The 22,957-nt window shown below is 44.5% G+C and overlaps 1 protein-coding gene across 2 annotated transcripts in view; it reads left to right on the forward strand.

Annotated features, from left to right (window-relative positions):
* The window catches only part of VIT (vitrin), a 127,885-nt gene that overhangs the window by 80,248 nt on the left and 24,680 nt on the right, over nucleotides 1-22,957 (forward strand). The window contains exons 8-12 of one of the 2 annotated variants that reach the window (XM_017871286.1): nucleotides 4,402-4,458; nucleotides 5,656-5,721; nucleotides 12,273-12,317; nucleotides 13,885-13,947; nucleotides 17,931-18,078. In XM_017871286.1, coding sequence (XP_017726775.1) covers nucleotides 4,402-4,458; nucleotides 5,656-5,721; nucleotides 12,273-12,317; nucleotides 13,885-13,947; nucleotides 17,931-18,078 — 379 coding nt within the window. The remainder of the gene's footprint in view (nucleotides 1-4,401; nucleotides 4,459-5,655; nucleotides 5,722-12,272; nucleotides 12,318-13,884; nucleotides 13,948-17,930; nucleotides 18,079-22,957) is intronic. The other variant, XM_017871287.1, reaches the window with a different exon arrangement.

Here is a 22,957-nt window from a genome sequence, read left to right on the forward strand (position 1 = left end):
GAACAGCAGCTTTGGACAACAGCCTCCCGGCCCATCAGTGTTCCTTCTTCATCCTTGTCCAGCGCCCACTTCCATGCTGACCCACAGACTGCTAGACAAACACCCCGAGCAAGCAGGCCATGCAGCATGTACCACAATTGCTAGGATAGGAGCCAAACTGGGGAAGGGGGAGAGCTTTTAAAAGCTGTATTGTCTACTCAAAGGAGTTTCTGAAGGCCTAAAAAGAAGTGAAAATTAATATTTAATTGCTTATGTCTTTTTAAAATAAAAGTATTCATGAGATACTTTCCAGAAACCATACAATTCACTCATGTAAAGTACAATTCAATGGTTTGTCGTATAATCATAGGGTTGTGTGACCATCACCACCATCAATTCTAGAACATTTTCATCCCCCAAAAGAAATCCCGTGCCAATAAACAGTTACTCTTCATTTCCCCTAACCACTCCTCTCCAGCACTAAGTAACCAACTGACTTTCATGAATGCCTATCTTAATGTATGGCTATAGATATTTGCTGTGATATTTCAGCCCAACTATATTAAACAATATTTAGATAACTCATGTTTTTCCTTCAAATGGGCTGAAAATTAGAAAGCAAATCTCCTTATACTTTGATAAACAAGTGAGTTGTTGTTATTGCACTTATTAAAGATTTTTCCTCTTATATATGTGACTGTAGGCGCAAGGTTCTAGAACTGGTTGTGGACAGGGTGTTCAAGCAAAACCTAATTCACTTATTCATTCAACAAATGTTTTATTGAATGCCCACTATGTGTTAGGCACTGCTCTAAATCTGGGCTACATCAGTGAACACATCCCATCGAGATCCCTGCAGCAAGTCGCTTCAGCTTAGGACACCTGAAGAGTATGTAGCCAAAACAGGAGCTACCTGCGTTTGGGGTCTGTAACTCATTTGTATTCCACAATGGGATCAAGATCTGCCTCTGAGACAGGACATGGGAACTTGGAGAGGGCTCAAGGGAGAGCGGAAAGTACAGCAGGAAGAGACAGGGGCTCTCCCAGCCCATGCAGAGGAGCTGATGCAGATGGAAGGTGGGGCTGTTCACCAAGCCCGCATCATGGCCTCTTAACTGACCCATGAATGTGCAAACCAACAAGACAGAAGGGAGTGAGTCAAGGCTGGGGGCAAGGAAGCCAAAAGCCAGAGCAATAGAGACTGCTTACAGGTGCAGGAAGGAGGCTGTTCTTCATGGGCAAGGCCAAGGACAATGGCATCCCTGGGGACAGAGGGGGAAGCTGGGAGAGCCAGATCTCTATATATGCTTAGGGAAGGGTGCTGGAAAAGACGGAAAATCCCTCCAGGTTCAGCTATAGGTCTGGCTGAATCTACCACAGGTTAAGGAGGTGGAGTGGCTGTGCCTTTCATTGTTTTCTTAATCAAGTTCATTTCAAGACGTGCCATGGTTGCCTCAGCTGAGCTAGCACTGAACTTGTCCACAAACAAGGGTAGACCAGGGAGGGGAGAAGAGCGCCGCCTAGTGGCAGGGAATAGCGATGACTGTGATCCCTCACCTTTCTACCCTGGGCTCCACCTTCTGACCAAGGGCCGCTAAGGGGGAGAAAGTGAAATTTGAGGCAGGAAGAGAGGCCAGCATCTGTCACTGCCCATTCCTTCCACATACAGTTTCCCTTACCAACACTTATCTCACCAGTGAACGCTTATCTTCCTTAAGGTATCTGGAGAAGGCTTTTCTTAAAATCCAGTCTTACAAATAGTAAGAAAAAGACAAATATTCCAAAAGAAAGATGGGGAAAGGTCATAACCAGGCAAGCCACAGTAGAACAACTACAAATGGCCAATAAAAAAATTGTTATAAAGATATTCGGCTTTGCCGGGCCCGGTGACTCACGCCTGTAATCCCAGCACTTTGGGAGGCCGAGGCGGGCGGATCACGAGGTCAGGAGTTCAAGACCAGTCTGGCCAAGATGGTGAAACCTCATCTCTACTAAAAATACAAAAATTAGCCAGAGGCGGTGGCATGCGCCTATAATCCCGGCTACTCAGGAGGCTGAGGCAGGAGAAACCTTTGAACCTGGGCAGCAGAGGTTGCAGTGAGCTGAGATCGTGCCACTGCACTCCAGCCTGGGTGATAGAGTGAGACTTTACCAAAAAAAAAAAGTTTGGCTTCACCAGGAATCAAGTAAGTACAAATTAAACAACAAAATATCATTTCTCACCAACTCTCATTGGAAATTGATAATACACAGTTTGGGTGACAGTGTGGAGAAATGACTCAGAATTCACACTTCCAGGAATATACCCTAACATAATTATCAACCAAGGGTGAGAAGAAGCATGAACACAGATGCTGTTCATCACTTTTTAAAGGAGATGATTTAATTGTTTATCACTAGAAGGACGGTTAAAGAAGTTACTATACAGGTAGTAAAATGTTGAGAAATATGTGTGCTTAGTGCCACGAGAGAATTGGCCTGGGGCAGGTCATTCAGTCAAAGAAGCAGCCTACAAAACAGCATGGGAACCAGTCTCACTTTTGCAACTGTGTGTTGTACACGAGAGCATGTACATCCCGCAGAAAAAGGGATACAACTCTGTATGCCAGAAGTGTATACCAGTAACTGCTGGCTAGAGGATAAAAGGTGATTGCTTGTTATGCATAGTATATCATCTTATTTTTATAGTAAGCCTATGTTATCTGTATAATTAAACAGAAAATAAGGCTGCTTTGAGGCTGGGCGTGGTGGTTCATGCCTCCCTATTTCCAACACTTTGGGAGGCCGAGGCAGGAGGGTCACTTGAGGCCAGGAGTTCAATACCAGCCTGGGCAACAGACCAAGACCCCTGTCTCTACAAAAATTTAAAAAAAAGAAACAACTTTGGTGGCTCACACCTGTAATCCCAACACTTTGGGAGGTGAAGGCAGGCAGATCACCTGAGGTCAGGAGTTCAAGACCAGCCTGACTGTCAAGGAGAAAACCCATCTGTACTAAAAATACAAAATTAGCTGGGTGTTGTGGCACATGCTTGTAATCCCAGCTACTCAGGAGGCTAAGGCAGGAGAATCACTTGAACCTGGAAGGCAGAGGTTGTGGGGAACTGAGATCATGCCATTGCACTCTAGCCTGGGCAACAAGAGCAAAACTCTGTCTCAAAAACAAAAAACAAAACAAAACAAAAACATAGCGGAGCATGGTGATGTGCACTTGTAGTCTCAGCTACTCAGGAGGCTGAGGCAGGAGGATCACTTGAGCCTAGGAGTTCAAGGCTGCAGTGAGCTATGATCACACCACTGTACCCCAGCCTGCAGGACAGAGTGAGAGCCTGACTGAAAAATAAAAAACAAACAAACAAACAAACAAAAACCTACTTTGAGTTTGTGTCAAATAACTGGAACAAAGACAAAAAGAATCAAAAGCTGGTTTTGGATAGATCAGGTTCTAAGACAAATTGATAGTTTTTTCCATGCTCTCTTGCTCTTCCCCTCCTTGACATTTGGTTCTTTCCCTCAGCTGGGTTTTACATGCCTCTCTTCTCCCTCCAAAGGCTTTGCATTTCTCTTAACAGAATGCTTTATCTCCCTTCTCCCTTTTAAAACCTTGCTTTAGAGAAATTGCTCAATAAATAATGAATGTGGAAGTGTGTTTCCTTCACTCAGAGTAATTAAGGATAACCCATTGTGTACCTCTAAAAATGACGGAAAGCTAATGCTATTTGCATCAATACCATGTTAACGCAGCTTAAGCAAATTGCTGAATGTTAAGTGACATTTCCATTGAAGGATTACTTCAACCTCCCCATGAGTGGCACAGTTGAGAATTATTGTCAGAATAATGAAGTGTAAAGAAATATGGCATTTGACCAAAAGATACTTTGATAGTTGTGAAATACAAAGGTTATTATTGCCTGTAGTTTTTAGTTCATGTTTTAAGTTAAATACTCTTTTTTCTTTTTCTTTTTTTCTATTTGAATTCCTCTTCCAAGGCAGGTTCAGACTGCCAAAATATAGAGCTTCACCTTGTTTCCGACCTTGGTAATGTTTTGCTAGGTTGGATCATGGAAAGAATGAGAACAGTTAGGTTAAAATTTATTGGCCGGTCGCAGTGGCTCATGCCTTGGGAGGCTGAGGCAGGCAGATCACTCAAGGTCAGGAGTTTGAGACCAGCCTGGCCAACATGGTAAAACTCCATCTCTACTAAAAATACAAAACATTAGTCGAGCCTGGTGGTACGCACCGGTAATCCCAGCAACTCAGGAGGCTGAGGTGGGAGAATCGCTTGAACCCGGAGGTTGCAGTGAGCTAAGAATGTGCTGCTGCACTCCAGCTCTGGGCATACAGCGAGACTCTGACTCAAAAATAAGTTAATTAATTAAAATAAAATAAAATTCATGCTCTGACCAGTCAAATGTTCTTACAGATCTCTGGTCCACTACCACCTACACAAGCAGCCAAAACAGGCCTGGAGCTGATCCAGGTAAGACTCTAAACTCCCTTTCCAGCCACTGATGAAAGTTAAGCTTGTTTACATGGGGTTCCTCTCCACATCTTTGCCATTTAATTTAGATTTGGACAAGGACTATTAAACCACTTAGGTCAACAGAAGATATAGCTCAAGGGTCCAAATTATAAGAAAACATGTAAGGAAGTGGTTAAGTAAGCAAAGCCCTGACCCACTCTCCGTTCCCTTGAGGTGATTCTGTAGAGGTTGTGAAAGGAATGTCTCAGGATTCAGTAACTGGGCTCTTACAGACCTGAAAAGGGACACTCTCTGGGACTTATTTTTGAGAAACTACGGTAAAACACTGAGGGAAATTTGTATCATCTCCCAGGCAAGAGCCTTTTTTTTCCTCTTTTTTGCCTGAGTAATTCTATGCCACTGGGGATAGAAATACATTCTCTCCCACCTGCCTCCACCCCGGAGTTTACCTATGAATTCTGAAATGCCCCTGGCTGTCTTCATTTCTGTATGCCTCTTAATGGTTTGGCTGCAGAACTAGGAATCCAGCAAATTCTCTTCTCTGCAGCACTGTAAAGGCCTGCAGAGATTAGAAAGGAAAATCTAGCAGGGTTTGATGGTTTCCACAAACTCTACTCACGGCCCGGTCTATGAGCTGATACACTTGGTGGAAGTATACCATTCCCTCTGAAGCCACAGGGCACTAGGACCAGAAGGACCGACAATCGGCGGGGTGTTCAGGTCTTCCCCCTGCTGGGGGATACTCGTCCACTCTCCACGTGTTCTTAGAAACTGTAGGTTCTGTTTTACTTGCTACTGGATAGGAACAAGGGCCCCATGGGCTCCTCTGGTCAGGGCGAGCAGCTTCTATGAGCTTCACAATTGCACCTTTGCCAATGCACATGCTGTTTTCCTGGACAAAAAGGCTTGAGAATCAGAACACTGGCCAGGGCAAGGACTCCAAGGCCATCTTACGCCTCCACAGACTCGTGGGACTCTTCAGGAGGCGAAGTCATGGGGCACTGTTTCCTCCTGTCCCCTTGGCCAAGATTTTTGCCTCCTCTGCAACCCCCAAAAGTACAGCCAGGCACAGAGAGCTCGGCTGACTTCCAAGGAAACTCTGAACTAAGGTAATTTTCACCAGGGGGCAAAATAAGGAAAGAAAGCAGCCTGCTGACTGTGTGTACATCAGCTGACCCTGTGTAATCCCCTCAGGTATCCAAAGGCAAGATCCTTCAGGAGCTGCCTTCCAGAAACCTGTTAGAGCGGATGACGGCCTGGGTAAGTTGCCCACTGCTTACCATCCCTGCTCCCTGGGAATTTGCTCTGTGGCACTTTGCAAACAGGAAGACTTCCCCCACACACTTGCTCTTGGCCTCTGCAGCTCAACTTCAGGTCACCAGACTTTGGGGGCATGCTGAGATATTTAACCTTAAGAAAACGTCTCTTTGATTGATCCGTTCTCAGTGCGTCAAAGAGAAGATCTTTGTCAACAAAGACACCCAAGGGCTGTCATTACTTTGTGTCCCCTCAAGAGATTCCCCCACTAAGCAGTCTCTGCACCACTCTGCACCTACCAGGCCCATCCTCAGACTGGCCTCCAGGATAAAGCACGAATACCCAAACACAGCACGTGGTTGGGATATGGCATGGGGGATGGTTGGCAAGGAGGCACATTACCTGATTTGCATCTTCGATTTTTTACTGCCTGACAATGTTGGGTTTGTTTCAAGGCTGTATTCTGCTGAATGCGTTTGGCCTCATTCCCTTTTTCTGAGTTTACCGTCCTCCAGTTCTACAGCTCTGGGATTCTCTGTTTCTCCTCCATTCTCCTTTATGCTCCCAATAATGCCACTCTGTCTTGACCCACACGGATGTTCCTAGCTTCCTTTTTACCTTCAAATCCTACCCAATTTCTGCTGCTTCTCTCTTCACCATCATCCCTGCAACTTTGCTCTGAGTGCCTCAGAGCCTCCCATGAACTCTCGGAGTCTTCCTGACTTAAAGGACTCCCGCAACACCCTCTAGGTGCTCAGACCTAGACTAGTTAGGAAGCCCCATTATGGCTCCTGCAGGGGGAGGAAGCCATTTGCACACCCTGAGTAAAGGCATGTAGGAACATTTGGAGTTCTTAGATATCCTTCGGCCAGCTCTCATCTCAGATGCAGTCATGTATACAAGGCAAGCTGCCCAGTTCCTCAGCTATAAAATTGTCAGATTATGGAATTGGAAAGAATTGTATAAGGTACATCTGGTCTAACTTCTCACCTAAAAATGAATCACTTATGGTGTGCCAGACAGAGGCCTTTACCCTATACTTCACGTAGTAGGGAATTCCCAGCCCCTTCATTTGGTGGGTGAAACTGTTAGACGTAACTATCCAGAACTTCAGTTCCTCGTTACTAATTTGTCTAAGGCAGTGGTTCTCAAAGTGTGGTCCAAAGACCCTGCTTTCAGAGATCCCGTGACATCTTCCCTTCTCTGACTACATGTCATTGTGAGGACAGATTTTCTCCACATATTTCAACAAAAACAACATATCACAACTGACTGCAGGAGCTGATAACAGACTCCAGCTATCTTCTATTATGATAGACATTGGAGACATTTGCCACTCTTCTCACCAAACCCTTGGTTTTAGAAAACAGTTATTTTTCAGTAAAAATTAACACTTATGTTAAAATATAATAATTATATTGTCACTTTGAAGTAAATTAATAGTTAGGCAGGGTGCGGTGGTTCACGCCTGTAATCCCGGCACTTTGGGAGGCCAAGGCGGGTGGATCATTTGAGGTCAAGAGTTCAAGACTAGTTTGGTCCACATGGTGAGACCCTGCCTCTACTAAAAATACAAAAATTAGCCAGTGATGTGTGCCTGTAATCCCAGTTACTCAGGAGGCTGAGGCAGGAGAATTACTTAAACCTGGGAGGCAGAGGATGCAGTAAGCTGCGATGGTACCACTGCACTCCAGCCTAGGCCAGAGGGAGACTCCGTCTCAAAAAAAAAAAAATGAAATAATAAAATAAAATAAGTGAAAATAAAGTAAATTAATAGTTGAATAAATTGCCAGTTAGTATTCCGTTTCAAATGAGAAAATGCATAGTTGTAATTTCTAAATGATAAAAATTAATAGCTATAACTCATACCAACTGAGGGTCTTTGACAATTTTTTAGAACATAAAAAGGCTGAGAACCTTTGAGAGTGTCTCAAATTAGAGGGCCTTTCAAATACATGAAGCCAGACTTCATGTCTTTTTTTATATCTCATCTTTTCCAGGATATTTCTTTAATCCCTCCAATAGGTCTTTCCATGACTTGACAGTACACCCTCTAACTATGCTGTAGACTATTAATAATTCATACACCAGGGCACCCCAAACACAATGTTGCCTGGGTAGTGTGCCAGGCAATTGCCTCTGTAGTCCTAAATACTCTGCTTCCACTAAAACATCCCAAGTTCCATTTGGAGTAAGCCTTGTCTCATCATTGGCTCATCTCCTACTGAGCTTGCAATACCTAAAGCCCAGGCTGGAGTGCAGTGGCACAATCTCGGCTCACTGCAAGCTCCACTTCCCAAGTTCACACCATTCTCCTGCTTCAGCCTCCTAAGTAGCTGGGACTACAGGCACCCACCACCATGCCCAGCTAATTTTTTTTTATATTTGGTAGAGATGGGGTTTCACTGTGTTAGCCAGGATGGTCTCGATCTCCTGACCTCATGATCAGGACTTTTTATCATATACCTACGTAGAAACAGATCACCTCAATCCTGCCTAGGTACAATCGAGCTTTTGAAGCCCACATTGGAAAAATCACCTATCTCTATTAAATCCTTCCTTCGTTTAGTCGGCTGCAGTCTTCCTGAGTATTAGTTCTGTCATTTAATGTGTTAACATCCTTGTAATCTTTGTGTCATCTGAAAAATGGATAAACATGCCACCTGTCTCCATTCCCGTTACTGATAAAAACATATCATGTGGGGCAACCGAATCCTGCGGTCTGCACTAAACACCTCCTTTGTGTTTAGATCAACCCAGACACAAGCAGCTACATGTGGACCTGATGATGTTGTCATCCCCCTTTCTACAGGACACCAGGTGTACGACCCATGAGTGATGCCTGCCACCCTCTCCCACGGTGCCTTCAGCCACAGATAGAAATTCATGTACCCCTCCTCCTGCAGTTAAGCTGAAGCTCTCAGGAAGGGGACCTGTTATTTAATTTTTAAAAATATTTATTGAGCATACTATATGTCAGATACTATGCTGTACATTAGAACTGCAAACATGAATCAAATATTTTCAAATTCTAGAATTACGCTGCTGGGGCTTTTGCCTTCACAGGTCCCACACTCTCCCGCTTCAGAGTCATCAGCAATGCCACTGCCTCGTAAGCACTGGGTCTCCCACTGCCAGCCTTTACCCCTCCTACCAGGGTTCTGGGAGTTGGGGCAGTCTACTCCTGCTGTATGGAGGAGGTGAGGGTGATGGGCTCCTGATAATTCAAGTTAAAACCCGGTGGCTTTTCCTCGGAACCATCCTTACACTGGTTGGCTTCGTACCAGGAGCTATGTTTGAGTCAAAGAAGCTTCACTGGTCTGGAAACCTAACAATAGAGTTAATGTTGTTTCCAAGAGAAAAGGCTGCCAGGTCTCCCAAAAAATACCCCGCACCGAGCCTTGGATGGTAGCCCATTTATAAACCTGGGACTGTCGATGCTTTGTTGACATGCTGGCTTACGCCCAGGACCCCAGACTGTCCTCAGCCTTCTCTGAGAGTCCTTGTGCAATGCGCTACCAGCATGGCAACACCCTGCGCACAGCTGCAACACCCCACCCTCTTAGTGCCCCCCACTTCAGTACAGCAAGAATCTGCTCTCCAGCGGATGTGCAGCTCTTGGGACATGAAGCCAGGTGAAGAGAAGGGAAGCCAGAGATTCTGCTGGTCCAGATGCCTGCTGCCTGTCAGAGCCACTTCCTCCTAAAAACTACACCCCAGGGGAGTCACTGGGAAGAAAGCAGGGAGCTGAAGAGCCACTTGGGCTTCTGTCTTACAAAATTTGAGAGCCCGAAGGACCATGTTTGCAGCCCCTGCTTGGGTCCTGTGTTGGTGACTTCTAGATGTACAGGGAACAGAAGGAGCTGGAACCAGCACCAAGATTATACCACAGTCTTAGGAGCAGGGATGGTTCTGGGCCCTTTTGAAGACTTGACTACATTAGCATGAGTTGCAGGTGGCTGGGCCAGGCCCAGCTCTTCAGTGGCCTAACCAAGTACCCTGAGATGCTGAAGCGAAGATGACTCCTCCTCGTGTGTGATAAACAGATGGTGGTTAAGGGTAGGCTTTGGAGCCTGCCTGCCTGGGCTTAAAGTTCTGTTCTGCCGCTCCCTGTGTGTGAGTGTCCTTACCTGTAAAATGGGATCATAGCTGCAGCTAAGTCACTGGATGATTGTGACTTAACACATAGAAAGTGCTCAGTCAATGCCTGACACTAAGCAAGCTCTCCATAAACACCAATGGCTTCTATATTTTTACCCCAGAAATCATTCAGAACTAATACACCTTTTTTTTTTTAAATTTCCAACTTGCATCTGAAGTTCAGGGGTACATGTGCCAAATATGCAGGTTTGTTACATAAGTAAATGTGTGCCATGGTGGTTTGCTATACAGATCATCCCATCACCTAGGTATTAAACCCAGTATCCTTTAGTTATTCTTCCTGATGCTCTCCCTCCCTCCCAACCCTCCAACAGGCCCCCAGCATGTGCTGTTCCCCACCATGTGTCTCATCATTCAGCTCCCACTTGTAAGTGAGAACATGCAGTATTAGAACCAACACTCCTTTTAGACATGACTGTATCTATGAGATGACCAAGCAAGAATTGTCACAAAAACACAAAAATAATTCCCTGCTTTTCTAAGAGTGACTTACACTTTTCAGAGTGATTTTATACACATTTACCTCCTTCGAGTCTCCTCCATGTGACAGTGCAGGGAAAGTCTTTATGACGACCCTACACTGGAAAAAACTGGAGGCGAACCGGAAAGAAGGTAAGTGAGCTCCCCAGGCTCCCAGTTGGTCTCCGGCAGACCCAGGATGGGCTTCTGACGTCTTTTTTCTTGATACCACCCTGTTCCTCCTTGACGCCAGAATACAAATGTTCTCACAAATTTACTTCTCATTACTACTGAGTCCAAAAAACACCAAGTCTCAGCTGTCCAAATATTTTTCAGCCTTTGGCTTTTGGATGAATGTAATTTGGTTCAAACTTGTCCCAAACTAACTGAAAGTGGCATTAATATAAGGACAGGCTTCTAAGACAGGAGCAAGAGGCTTGGAAATCCCTGATGTTGGGGGACTGTTTATCTCCTGATAAAGTAGTAGAGCACCAGGATCCTAATTTTCCTGACATTCAAGAGTGCATCGGAAAAAAGAAAAGAAAGCAAGCCTTGGGCAAAACTGAAAGAAGCCTGCAGCACCTTTTTTTAGGAAAAGGGTAAAGTGCATATTTTCACCAGTAGGTGGCGATAAAGTAATAAGGCTAAAGAAGCAGAACGTTCTTGATCAGAATGTTTAAGCATTTCATAGATATTTTGAATGTGGAGACTATCCTGCCCAATCTGCTTATATTACTTACAAAGAAACTAAGGCTCACAAAGGGTTTGTGATTAGCTCAAGGTCACACACCTGGTTAATGACTGAACTAGATTAAATTCAGGTCTCACCATTAAACCAGAATGTGTGAGAACAGATTGCCTTTCAAAACTGCCTGGCATCTTCATCACATAAAGAAAAATATCACCTTTTTTCAGTGTGTTAGTAATTTCAGCTGGCAGAAAAGCTGATAGCCTTTAAGAAATAAAAAGCTGATCATGCTCTCAACTTTCTGATCTAAGATACAGAAGGAGGGAGGGATGGAGGGAAGGAGGGAGGAAGGGAGGGGAGACATGGAAAAGAGAGGAAAGGAGGGAGAGAAGCAGAAAGAAATGGAAACAGCCATTTCTGTGTTATAAGGCTTCCTGACACATTTGTGCTGCCCCTGAGCCCCTCTCAGCCATGATTTTCCAAAAAAGATCAGAGATTATTGGGTAAGACTCTCCCCCTCCCCTCCACCCCTTCTACTTCATCAGCACCAGTTTGTGATGAAGGCCATTAAACATCTTACTGCATAGAGGTCCAGGTGCTACTTTCCTTTATTCTGTTTGAGTCACACACCGAGAAGCAGAATCTCAGTAAATAAGCGGATTGCCTATTCCCTGAAAGGGCCATATTTGTTCTGTGTAGTTCCAACGGAATTCAAACAGGTGGGACAAATGTACCTAGAACGATATTAGGCACATAGTGAGTGCTTAGTAAGTGTGGACGTATGGATAGATGGGAAAGGATTTAGGACAAAAGATTCAGTCTCAATAGTGCAAGAAGGAATCTACTCCTTTGGTTGAATACATACTGAATCCTCTCTCTCTGGAGGTATTCAAGCACTAGCCAGCCACTCGCAGGCCAGGGATGTTGTAAAAACAGGTTGGGAGATGGTTTGGAATGGATGAACTTTTAGTTCCTTTTGAATCCGAGGATTCCCATTATTCCAAGATTCTTGGTGCATAATGAAAAAGAAACTGGTAAAGATGTTTATGACTTTGACCTTAAGAGCTTCAGATTTTAAAAAATCATACAGATTTCAGGTTGCTTCATCCAAAATTCTGGCCCTCTGTTCCTTTCTTTAATTTTCGGACACAATGGGGAAACCTTATCATCCCGGCAATTCACTCGAGAGTTTCTACTGGTTTGGTTTAAGTAACAAGTTTTGCTTCTTTTCAATTTTGAAAATCAGGAGAGATGGACTCATGGAAACCTGGATCGGTCCTTTTAGATGAAGGTAATTATACAGCCCAACCTCTCAGTCATGCCTGGATCAAGATGCATAGCATAACAGAACTAAGAGTCTAATAATCTAGCTGGCAGAGTGACTGAGCTCCGCTAGCCTAGGATTTCTAATGGCTCCCGCCTCTGACTTAAGGGTCTTGCAAAGGGCACACTGAAACTCCTTCCCTAGGGAGGTCTGGGGTAAGGAGCAATACTGGATAACAAAAGGGAGAGAGGAAACGTGAAGACAAAAAGCTAGAAGGGAGCTAGTTTCCCACCCTCAAAATGGGTTTGGATCCTCACTCCATCTGGCAGCACACTTTAACTTTCTCCAACTCCACTTCCTCCTTTGCAAAAGGGCTTTCAGGTTTTCCCTTCACAAGAATGGGTGTTGTTCGCTGCCTACTGCATTAAATATTCGAAACTCCAACAAACGAGACCTTCCAGCTCTTCGTAGGAGGGAAGATTGTACTGGTAGGGGAAGAAGGAGGTGAAAGAGAGGACTCCGCCTCTGGACTTGTACTTCTCCCCTTCCTCCAACGCAGCGCGTTGGGGCGTTTCCGCGACAGGATCCTGGCTGAGAAATGCTGTTAGACACCCAAAGTGAATGTTTAAAATGATGTGAGGAAGTGAGATGAGCTAGCTGACCTTTAATGGAAGGATGAAATCATGTGCTTTGCAAACTGGAAAAAATAACAAGCTAGTAGACGGCTCACTGCAGCCAAGCGCGAGCGATGACCCCCGCATCTTCCTCCAGCCCCCGGGAATCCCGGAACTTCCGGGCATCCTAAAAACGGGGAGGCTCACTTCCGGTGCTGCAAGCGCGCTCTTCCTGGGAAGCCCATTTGTCTTACCAAGCCTGAAAAAATTCGCTTTTGTTGTCTTTATTTCTTTAAATGGTATATTTATGAATTTGGCTCACATGTAAATGGCTCTAAAGAAACCCCCTTCCCCAAGGCTGAAATGCAACCCATATGCACAGCTTCTGACAGCATGAAACCTTTTTGCATTTCTACTTCTGGTCTCAAACAGCTAGGAGGGAGGAGTTGCATTTTAAGCCCTCTTATTTGAGTTGCTCTTAAATAAACTGTCTTTCTCCAGTCCACATCCAGTCCTCATTAGATTGTCCTCCTTGCGCCTTACTCATCTTCGTTCTTTGTCTCAGTCACCAAATGTTGACTGAAGACCTACATGATCTTGACACGGTGGAGGTTTATTCGAGGAAGACACATTCTGTGGCTCAAGATTTTCAGAATTTTACAGAGGCATAATTTACAATGGCAAAGTGCTTAACGCTTTCAGATAACAAAACTAAGGCTCAGAATAAATAATAAATTAACGAGAGCAGAACTCAAGTCTCCTATTTCAAATCCCTCAGCAGAGTACTATGTTTTTGATAGGCTGTAAGTAAATATTAATTTATTATTTTCTCAGGATGGGGGTAATGTAAAGAAAAGCACAGTTAGTTTTAAGCCAAGCCCCCAAGCTGGGTGTGAATATCCATTATGTCCCCTTCCCTGGGGTAAGGCCAGCTGCTTCCTGTCCTTGTAAGTCACCAAAAGTTTTACTGCTCTTTCCAGGACGTGTTCCAAAAGAAGAATTGAGCACACAGTCTTTGGAGCCAGTACCCCTGGGAGATCCAAGTAAGTTAATTGACAACTAGAAACCCACGGTGTCTTTGACATTTGAACTGCTCTCTCCTCTCTTCCCACTGACTCCCACTCAAACCTGCCTCTCTCCTACCATGGATCTATTTATCTCCTCTCTTTTGACACCTTGTTCTAAGGGGAAAAGGAAGCTTTTGAAGGATATAAACTGTCTATGTGCATGAGGGGGAGAGGATCAAGATGTTTTAATATCACTATGGCAACAGGGTGAAGAATGGGATGGAACAGAAAGACAAGGAAGGATGAAAGGAGGAGATGGGCAGGTTGGCAGGGGCAACTGTCTAGTGCAAATGATGGTGGCCAGAGCTCGGAGTTGGAAGTGGAAATGAAGATAAATGGGCATATTCAAGAGATACAGAGAAGGAAGAATCTATAGGATTGAAGGCAGAGGTTTGAGAGAGGGAGAAGTTAAAGATGAGCTGAGCAACTAGGTAAATGGTACTACAGTGAGGAACACCGGGGATGGAGCAGGTTTATGTCTATCATCTTCTTCAAGACATTTGATCTGGTAGAGAGAAGACTACCCAGATCTGAGATTCAGAAGGAACAGCCCAATCAGAAATTTAGAGTTGTAAGACAATGAGCTATGGTTCAAAACCGAGGCTATGAGAACAGAAAATGTGACTTAGGGAGATAGAGTAAAGTAAGAAGAAACACAAGACGTAAGCCTGAAGAACCACAAGACGTAAGCCTGAAGAACCACACTAGGTGGACGATAAACCACCTGAGGAAATCAGAAAGGAAGAACCAGAGAAAAATAAGGAAAATGAGAACGGTATAGTAGTAGCCTACAAGGTATAGAAGGAAAGCACCTGCAAATTCCTCTAGAAAGTCACTACTAGTCAGCCACCAATGGACAGTGAGGCTCAACCTTGCTGCATATGAGAATCACCTGAAGACATTATTAGAGATGCCCACCTTCCTGCCTCATCCTACTGTATCAGGTTCTCCCTAGACCTTGCTACCCAAAGTGTGGTCTGGAGACCAGCAGCATCAGCATCACTAGGGAGCTTGTTAGAAACACAGAATCTCAGACTCCACCCCAGACCTGCTGGTTCTACAGTGATTGATTCCTTTGCACATTTACCCTTGAGAAGCACTGTCCAGAGTGAATCCCAGGAGTCTTCATTTGTTGAAGCTGCATTAGCAACCCTGATATGTACATGACTCTGATATGTATCCAGAGTTAAGAAACACTGGCTTGATGTATTGGACAACACAAAGCATTAATCTGTAAAATTGTACCATGTTGAAGGAAACTAGAGCAATTAAATAAATGGGTAGATTGATTCCCATAGATCCTATATCTTTCTCTTCCTTGACTTTCAACCTGTGACCTCTTCTGTAGCCATAATAAATTGCTCACACTGAACATTGCATAACCCAATTCTACCTGTTAGCATTGATGTTGGCATCTTCAGATCAGAATGTTTTCATCTCCATATAAGAAAGCCCATGGGTCTCAGTCAAAACATGCCCTGAGCTGAAACCATTGTTATTTAAAAGAGGAGCAAAGATAACCCTGGTATCAGCCATCAGGCTAGTGAGTAAAGAGAATTAAGCAATAGAGAAACAGCTCACCTTCTTAAGACCTAACTATGAGATGAATGTGTTAATCCTGAACACAATTCAAGATGTAAGAAATGAGGAAAAACTGCCTGTGAGGAATCAAAATAGATGCTACAATATCCATGTACTTTATTCATGTAAAAAGAAAATTCCCTTATTCTCATTAACAGTTGTTCCCCAAAAATACTTTATTCCAAAAGGCATATTGAACTAATCTACTGACATCTGGAAGGGAAACCCCACCTCAGGAGTACTTCTGCAACTTTACTGTGCACAGGAATCACCTGGGGATCTTGTTAAAATGCAGCCTTGACTCTATAGGTTTGGGTGGAGCCTGAGAGTCTAGCAAACTGTAGGTGCTAGTGGGCGGCAAGCCCTAAAGAACTCCACTGCCACCTGCTGGCAACAATTCACACTGCAAGCCCAGCCAGAAAAAAAATGAGTTGGCCTTCCTTGGGAATCAACAATATGACAAGCTGCATATGAGAATCACATGCTGCTTCTCCTTTGCTTTACCCCAGGTTTTGGTGGCATCTTTAAACTCTGCTTCTGGACTTTATTTGCCTCTTTCATTCTTCATCTCAAGATCATGCTTGGGTATAGGCAGTTTGGGGGCAGCAAAGGACAAGGGAAGCCAACTGCAAAGGATGAATTGGTAGGCACTGCACAGGCAGGCCGACAGGAGGTAAAAGCTTTTCTTTTGAGATTTGCTACTGAGCCAAGGTACAAACAGGTGCCCTGATTCTAGATGGAGCGAAGTCAGCCAGTCCCAGACGGGTCCCTCTCGTCTCCTACTTCCCTGGTTTTGATTGCCATGCAACACTGCAAGATAATAAAACACATTCTCAGGTATAACTTTTCTCATAATCACAGTTCTGCTGTAGCACTCAGCAATAAATATTTCTCATCAATTCTTCTGCTCAAAACTTTGTCAACTCACGTTCATTTATTGCTTTGCTCTTTAAAACGATTTTGTTAAAGTAGCAACAACCCTCTCCACCTACAGAGCTTCTCCTCCAGCCCCATGGCAACAATGCACAGTAGAGAATGTGGGTGGTTGTGTGCAGATCAGAGAGGTGCAGGCCTGTCTGGCCGCTGCTCCCCACCCCCGATGGGCAGTGCCCCAGTGTCCTCTTGGATACAGCAGCCTAGAAATTTCCAACTTTACTCTCTTTTTTTTTTTTCTTTTGAGACGGAGTCTTGCTCTGTCTCCCAGGCTGGAGTGCAGTGGCGCGATCTTGGCTCACTGCAAGCTCCACGCCCCGGGTTCACACCATTCTCCTGCCTCGGCTTCCCGAGTAACTGGGACTACAGGCACCCGCCACCACACCCGGCTAATTTTTTGTATTTTTAGTAGAGATGGGGTTTCACCATGTTAGCCGGGATGGTCTTGATCTCCTGACTTTGTGATCCGCCCACCTTGGCCTCCCAAAGTGCTGGGATTACAGGCATGAGCCACCACGCCCGGCCTTCTTTTTTTTCCCCCTCTGTATGGAGATCTGTTTTGAAACATTTTTGTCTTCTAAACTGCAACTGTTAAATAATTTATTTTCACTTTTTACTAATCAAAGGGATCTATAGCTCCCAATAAGAACCTCTTATCAGCATTGAATAGTCATTTTTATCATACTGAGATGATATCATTCCTGTCTACAGCAAAGAAAACACTAATTTCCATTAACCTGTGTGGGTTTTCACTAGTTCCTTTACCTCTCTTATAACCTTCATAGTGATCCACAGAGATCCAGAGATCCTAAGCCAGAATAACTATCCTAGTCTTCATCACAACTAAAAGAAAGAAAGAAAAAACTCTAAGATAGCTACAAACAAGGACTGACATCCTATACATATATGTGGATAATTTCTTTGGTTGCCTTGCCCAGGGAAATGAAGGAGAATATGGATATCAATTTCTTATTCTATAATGCCCGCCCTCCCTCAGTGCTGGTCTTGCAGATCTCTCACACCTTATAACAATCCAACACTTGTTTCTAAAATGTTAGGGTGAGAGCAAAAAGTCACACACTCTTGAGATTCAGTCTTGATGAATTCTCACAACGGGGAGTCTGCACTTAGAAGATCTGAGCCTAGGAAACCATTGACAGCCTTCCCAAGCTTGGCTAGGACGTCGCTGCTTCTGAAACCCGTAATTGTGGCAGATACGTAGAGTTTTAAACGGTTATGGAAATAAGGACTAGCCCAAGTGTCCGAGACCCTGGTGCTCAGGGAAACCCCTGTGGGATGTAAATAAATATACCCTGCATCTTACTACCTTTTTTTCCATTTCTTTTCATTTCTCAGGGGGCTCTGATGGAGAAGGAGGAACAAGAGGATGCCCAGGTAAATGCAGTGAGAGATCATGAGAATCATAGTCTTTTTCCATTCCGCAGACTGCAAAATTGACTTGTCGTTTTTAATTGATGGGAGCACCAGCATTGGCAAACGGCGATTCCGAATCCAGAAGCAGCTCCTGGCTGGTGTTGCCCAAGCTCTTGACATTGGCCCTGCCGGTCCACTGATGGGTGTTGTCCAGTATGGGTAAGTGCAGTTAATGTTCTGAATCCAGAAAGGAAGTCATGCCATGTGCTTAATTTTATGCCACAAATATTACCAACATGTTCTTGAGCACAGATTTGTTCTCTTCCCTAATGCAAATGTAAATGAAAAAAAACTGAAGCAATCCAGATGCCATTTAAGAAATCTGTGGCTTCCTGAAGGAAAGGACAGATTAAAAAACACTTGTAACTAGATGGCATTTGCACTAAAGAGTATTTATTTGTCTGGAAAATAGGAGAGATGGGTGTGAGTGTTAACTTAGCCACTAACAAGCTGTGTGGCCTTGGGCTAGGCCTTCACCTCTCTGATTATCAGTTTCCTCATCTGTAAATCAAGAAGGTTGGATCTGCTTTCAACCCTGACTATTAGAGCATTTGTTTGAGGGACTCCACCCTGTGCTACAACCTATCCACCTATAGGTTAGACACCTAGAGAACTTGGTGCTTTAGGTTGTATCTTCTCTTTTCTCCAAATAACCTTAGGCCCCTGCACTGGTAATGGAAAAACCCACCAGGCAATGAGGAAGAATGGGTGGGAAGAGAGATGGCCCCCATCAGTCAGCTGAGCACCTAGATGACTTTCCCCAACCTGTTCTATTATTTTACTTAGGGTAGAAATTGAGGGCTCATGTTGACACCAGTCTCAGTCTTTTATTTGGCGGTAATAAATCACTCTTATTTCAGATATGAATAGGTTTGTCACTGAAACAGATATACAGATATTGATAATAAACAATCAAAAGAAAAAGCGTGCATAATCTTAAATTTATACACACATCTTAAATAGGTAGCCTTTTGACCAAGAATCACTGAGGGCAGGATGGGTATCATGCCTCCTACAAAGGACCAGTGGGTTTGGAAGGGGCAATGGAAGTGGAAACCATCATAACCTTTGGTGCCTATTGCTCAGAAGATGCGGTCACAGCTTACTCACCCTCCTGAAAAGAAAAACTATCCATACCTGACAACACCCACGGGGTCTCCAGCGCCTTCAGAGGTTTCATTTTAACCAAGTTTGTTCTATCAAAGAGACTAGAATATTTATTTTTGAGTTGTCAAGAGAAATAAATAAAAATGCTTTATTTTCATAAGAACCTACAACATTTGTGTTTTAGAATTTAATTCCAATTACCCATTTAGTACTACCTTCTATTCCTGTCAGGAAAAATTAGTAGATGAGTTAACTGGGACTTGTATGTAATCAAACTCAATTAGATAAAAATAAGCAATTGCTCCAAATATCACCTCTCAATGTCAGGTGATCTATCTTGAAGTTTTTGAATTGAAATAAGAAAAGTGCGATTTTGGGGAGTATTTTTGGTTTCAAAATGCCAGCCCATTTTCATTCCTGTGTTACTTTTTATAGACAGCCAATGGATGGCAGGTTTTACTAGAGAGGAAACGTAAGCGTTTTAATGCCAGATGTCCTTAGTCAATTTTACTGGGGGCCTCAAAGCTTGGTGTGTTATCTTGCATTAAAATGACTGCTTTAAAAACTTGTATATACCAAGGTTTATAGTATAATATGAAAATAAGGTGATAAATATGTCAGGGAAAAGAAAAATGGCATGAGAATAGTGTTGCTGATGAGAGCATGGATTAGAGAACAAATGTAGCAGGGAAGGAAGAAAATAAAGACGCCTTCCCCAAAACATTTTCCCCACATATTCCTAATGTGATCACCATTTACAAGCAAGAGTTTACCCCCATGCTTTTCAATTTTACTTTCTAAAAAAATCCCTTGTGTCTGCCTTTTTCCCGGGGTTCTTACTAATTTGTAGCACTTAGGGAAATGTGTGTGTTTTCCACTGTTTTATGCTCACATACGCTAATCCATCATCTTCACCCTCCCCCGGCAACAGGGTGGAGTGGAAAGCACAATGAACCGCTGACAGGTGATCTGAATTCGGGCCTTAGCGCCTCTGTGTGACCTTAAGCCAGTCACTTAACCTCTCCTTGTAAGTGCTGCCATCTGTGTAGCACGAGGGTCAGACCAGATGATTTATCAGGGCTCTGCCAACCCTGGTGTCCTGTAATTCAGTGACCAGCTCTGTATTCAGAAGACATCCAGTAAATGAATGTGGGACTAACAGACCAGATAGCTGCCTCTCCTTTCCTTGCAGTCTTAGGGTCCTGAGGAGGTGGGGTGATCAATGATGAATTGATGTGTTGCACAGAGGTGATACATCCATCCGTGGAACGTGGGAAACCAAATGAGAGGGCGGCCTGAGAAGGGTGTGATGAGGCTGAGGGGGAGACACATTTTTTCAGCAGAAACTGCTGTTGGTTTCATTTGTCCAGCTTCCTCTCCTCGATGGTCCCCTTCAATCCCTGCTGTATGCGTAAGTGCATACAGAGGAAGGGAGTGGGGCATCCTGGTGATTTGGGTTCTCACCAGATTCTAACGCCCTCTTTCCTCCCCCTTAAAATCATCCCTGCGCTCTTGGAATCACAGCCTGAGGCCTTGAGAGCACCTGATTCTGCCTCTTTGTGTTGTAGTGAGGAAATGAGGCCCTACAAAGAAATGACCGCCTCATCAAGAACTAGCACTGGGGCCGGGCGCGGTGGCTCAAGCCTGTAATCCCAGCACTTTGGGAGGCTGAGACGGGCGGATCACGAGGTCAGGAGATCGAGACCATCCTGGCTAACACAGTGAAACCCCGTCTCTACTAAAAAACACAAAAAACTAGCCGGGCAAGGTGGTGGGCGCCTGTAGTCCCAGCTACTTGGGAGGCTGAGGCAGAAGAATGGCATAAACCTGGGAGGCGGAGCTTGCAGTGAGCTGAGATCCAGCCACTGCACTCCAGCCTGGGTGACACAGCCAGACTCCGTCTCAAAAAAAAAAAAAAAAAAAAAAAAAAAAAGAGAACTAGCACTGGAAGGAGAGACTGAGGTTGAGAAGGACCTGGCCAAGGGAGGAGGGCTCCGGAGCTCAGAACTGCTCCTTCCCTCCCCTCTCCCCTCCATTACCACTGCCCCTGGTCCACACAGCTTCCTGGAAGATTCTTTCCCTGGGTTTTCCTTAGGAGAGCTGAGTCAGAATTTAGACTTTAAAATTTAGAACTTGAAAGACAAATTTAGAAGTTAAAAGACTCATACTAAATATTAACTGGAAAAAAAGGTAAAGAAAAATATAAGACCTATAAAAATGATCTCATTTACAAAATGCAACACATCTTGACTCCTCAATCTCCTCAAAGACATTTTGGGTACAAGGAACAGAAAACCACTCCAGGTAGCCCAGGTGAAGGGAGATTCATGGAAAGGTGAGTGTTCACAGGACCGACGAGTCATTGGCCATCCCCTTCCCCAACTCTGCCTGCATCTCTACGCCTCTCTGCCTGTCCATTCTGATCTTCTCTCAGCAGACAAGCATCTTCTGCCAGGCTCTTGGTTTCTGCTCCTCCATAACTTCACTTTGCACTGGCTGAGTTCCTACCTCTGGTCCGGGCCCAACAGAAGTCTCAACCACCGTGGAACTGGGCAAGCACCCTCTCCCATGTTCCCCACCTGCAGGGCCCATAACCCACAATAACGTTAACCTGGCAGCAACCACAGCATTCCTACCACACTCATCACATGCCTCCAGGAATAGAGGCAGCTTCTGATGCAGAGTCAGAGAGGTTGACTGACTTTCCCAAGAACACGCAGCTAAATGCATGACTGGGGCAGAGGACAAATATTAGTCTTGGGTTAATCCCTGAAATGTCAAACAAAATTGTCTTGAAAGCAGAGATTCCACTCATCTGCCAAGAAAATGTCTGATAATTGCTACTTTTCACCTCCTAAAGACTGAGACATTGTTTGAGGACAAAAGGCCAAGGATCAAGCCCCTGTCTGGCACATGAATTCTAAGTTCAAATTATACGACCCAAAGGCTTATAATTGCACCTAATACCAACGGGAACACGGAAAGAGTCAATGAAAGAACAGTCAGGGCAAGCCATTAGGTGAACTCTAGTAACAAACACCTGGCCAAACACCTTGCATTTGAGCGGCAGCCCAGACCCACAGGTGCTAAATGTCTTCCAGACCTTCACTACACTTTCATTTCAGGCTCCAAAAAAGGGAACATAATTGCACACGTTCTTTGTAATCAACCGTAGGATATCAAAATTGGAAACAGTTGTGGGATGAAGGAAACTGTTGGGTTTTTCTTCATTTGAAAATCAAATAGACTTACCTTGCTTATGAGTCTATAATAGCTGTCCTGTGGTTTAGCGAGTAGCTCTGAATTGGCCACATCTCCTTAGTCTTCTCACTTCTCAGCCCACCCAACTTCAGCTCCTGGACTGAAGACTCGTGGTCATGCATTCAGCTGGGCAGAGTAGCTTCCATAGGTCGGCTGAGCCACCAAGTGCAGGACAGTCAGAGTTGAGTGGAAGAAGCAAAATGCCATGTCCGGTATGTTAGGCAAAATAATGACCCGAAAGTTGTCAATGTCCAAATCCCTGGAACCAGTGAATGTTTTACCTCACCCAGCAGAAGGGACTTTGCAGATGTGGTTAAAGTTAACAACTCTGAGATGGGGGATTCTCCTGGGTTATAGGGATGGTGCAGTGTAGCCACACGAGTCCTTAGAAGTGGAGAACCTTTCCCAGCTATTGTCAGTCAAAGGGAGGTGTGACGATGGAAGCATAGTCAGAAAGATGTAACATTGCTGGCTTTAAAGATGGAGGAAAGGGCCGTGAGCAAGAAGTGAAGGCATACTCTAGAAGCTGGGAAACACCAGGAAACGTATTCTCCCTGGAGCCTCTAGAGAGGGGCACAGCTCTGCCCATACCTTGCTTTCAGCCGTGGAGACCCATGTCAGACTTGGGGCCTCCAGAACTCCCAACTAAGTGTGTGTTGTTTAAGCCAGC

Source organism: Rhinopithecus bieti, unplaced genomic scaffold (genome assembly GCF_001698545.2).
Source record: "Rhinopithecus bieti isolate Rb0 unplaced genomic scaffold, ASM169854v2 scaffold_6547, whole genome shotgun sequence".
NCBI classification, from domain to species: Eukaryota; Metazoa; Chordata; class Mammalia; order Primates; family Cercopithecidae; genus Rhinopithecus; species Rhinopithecus bieti.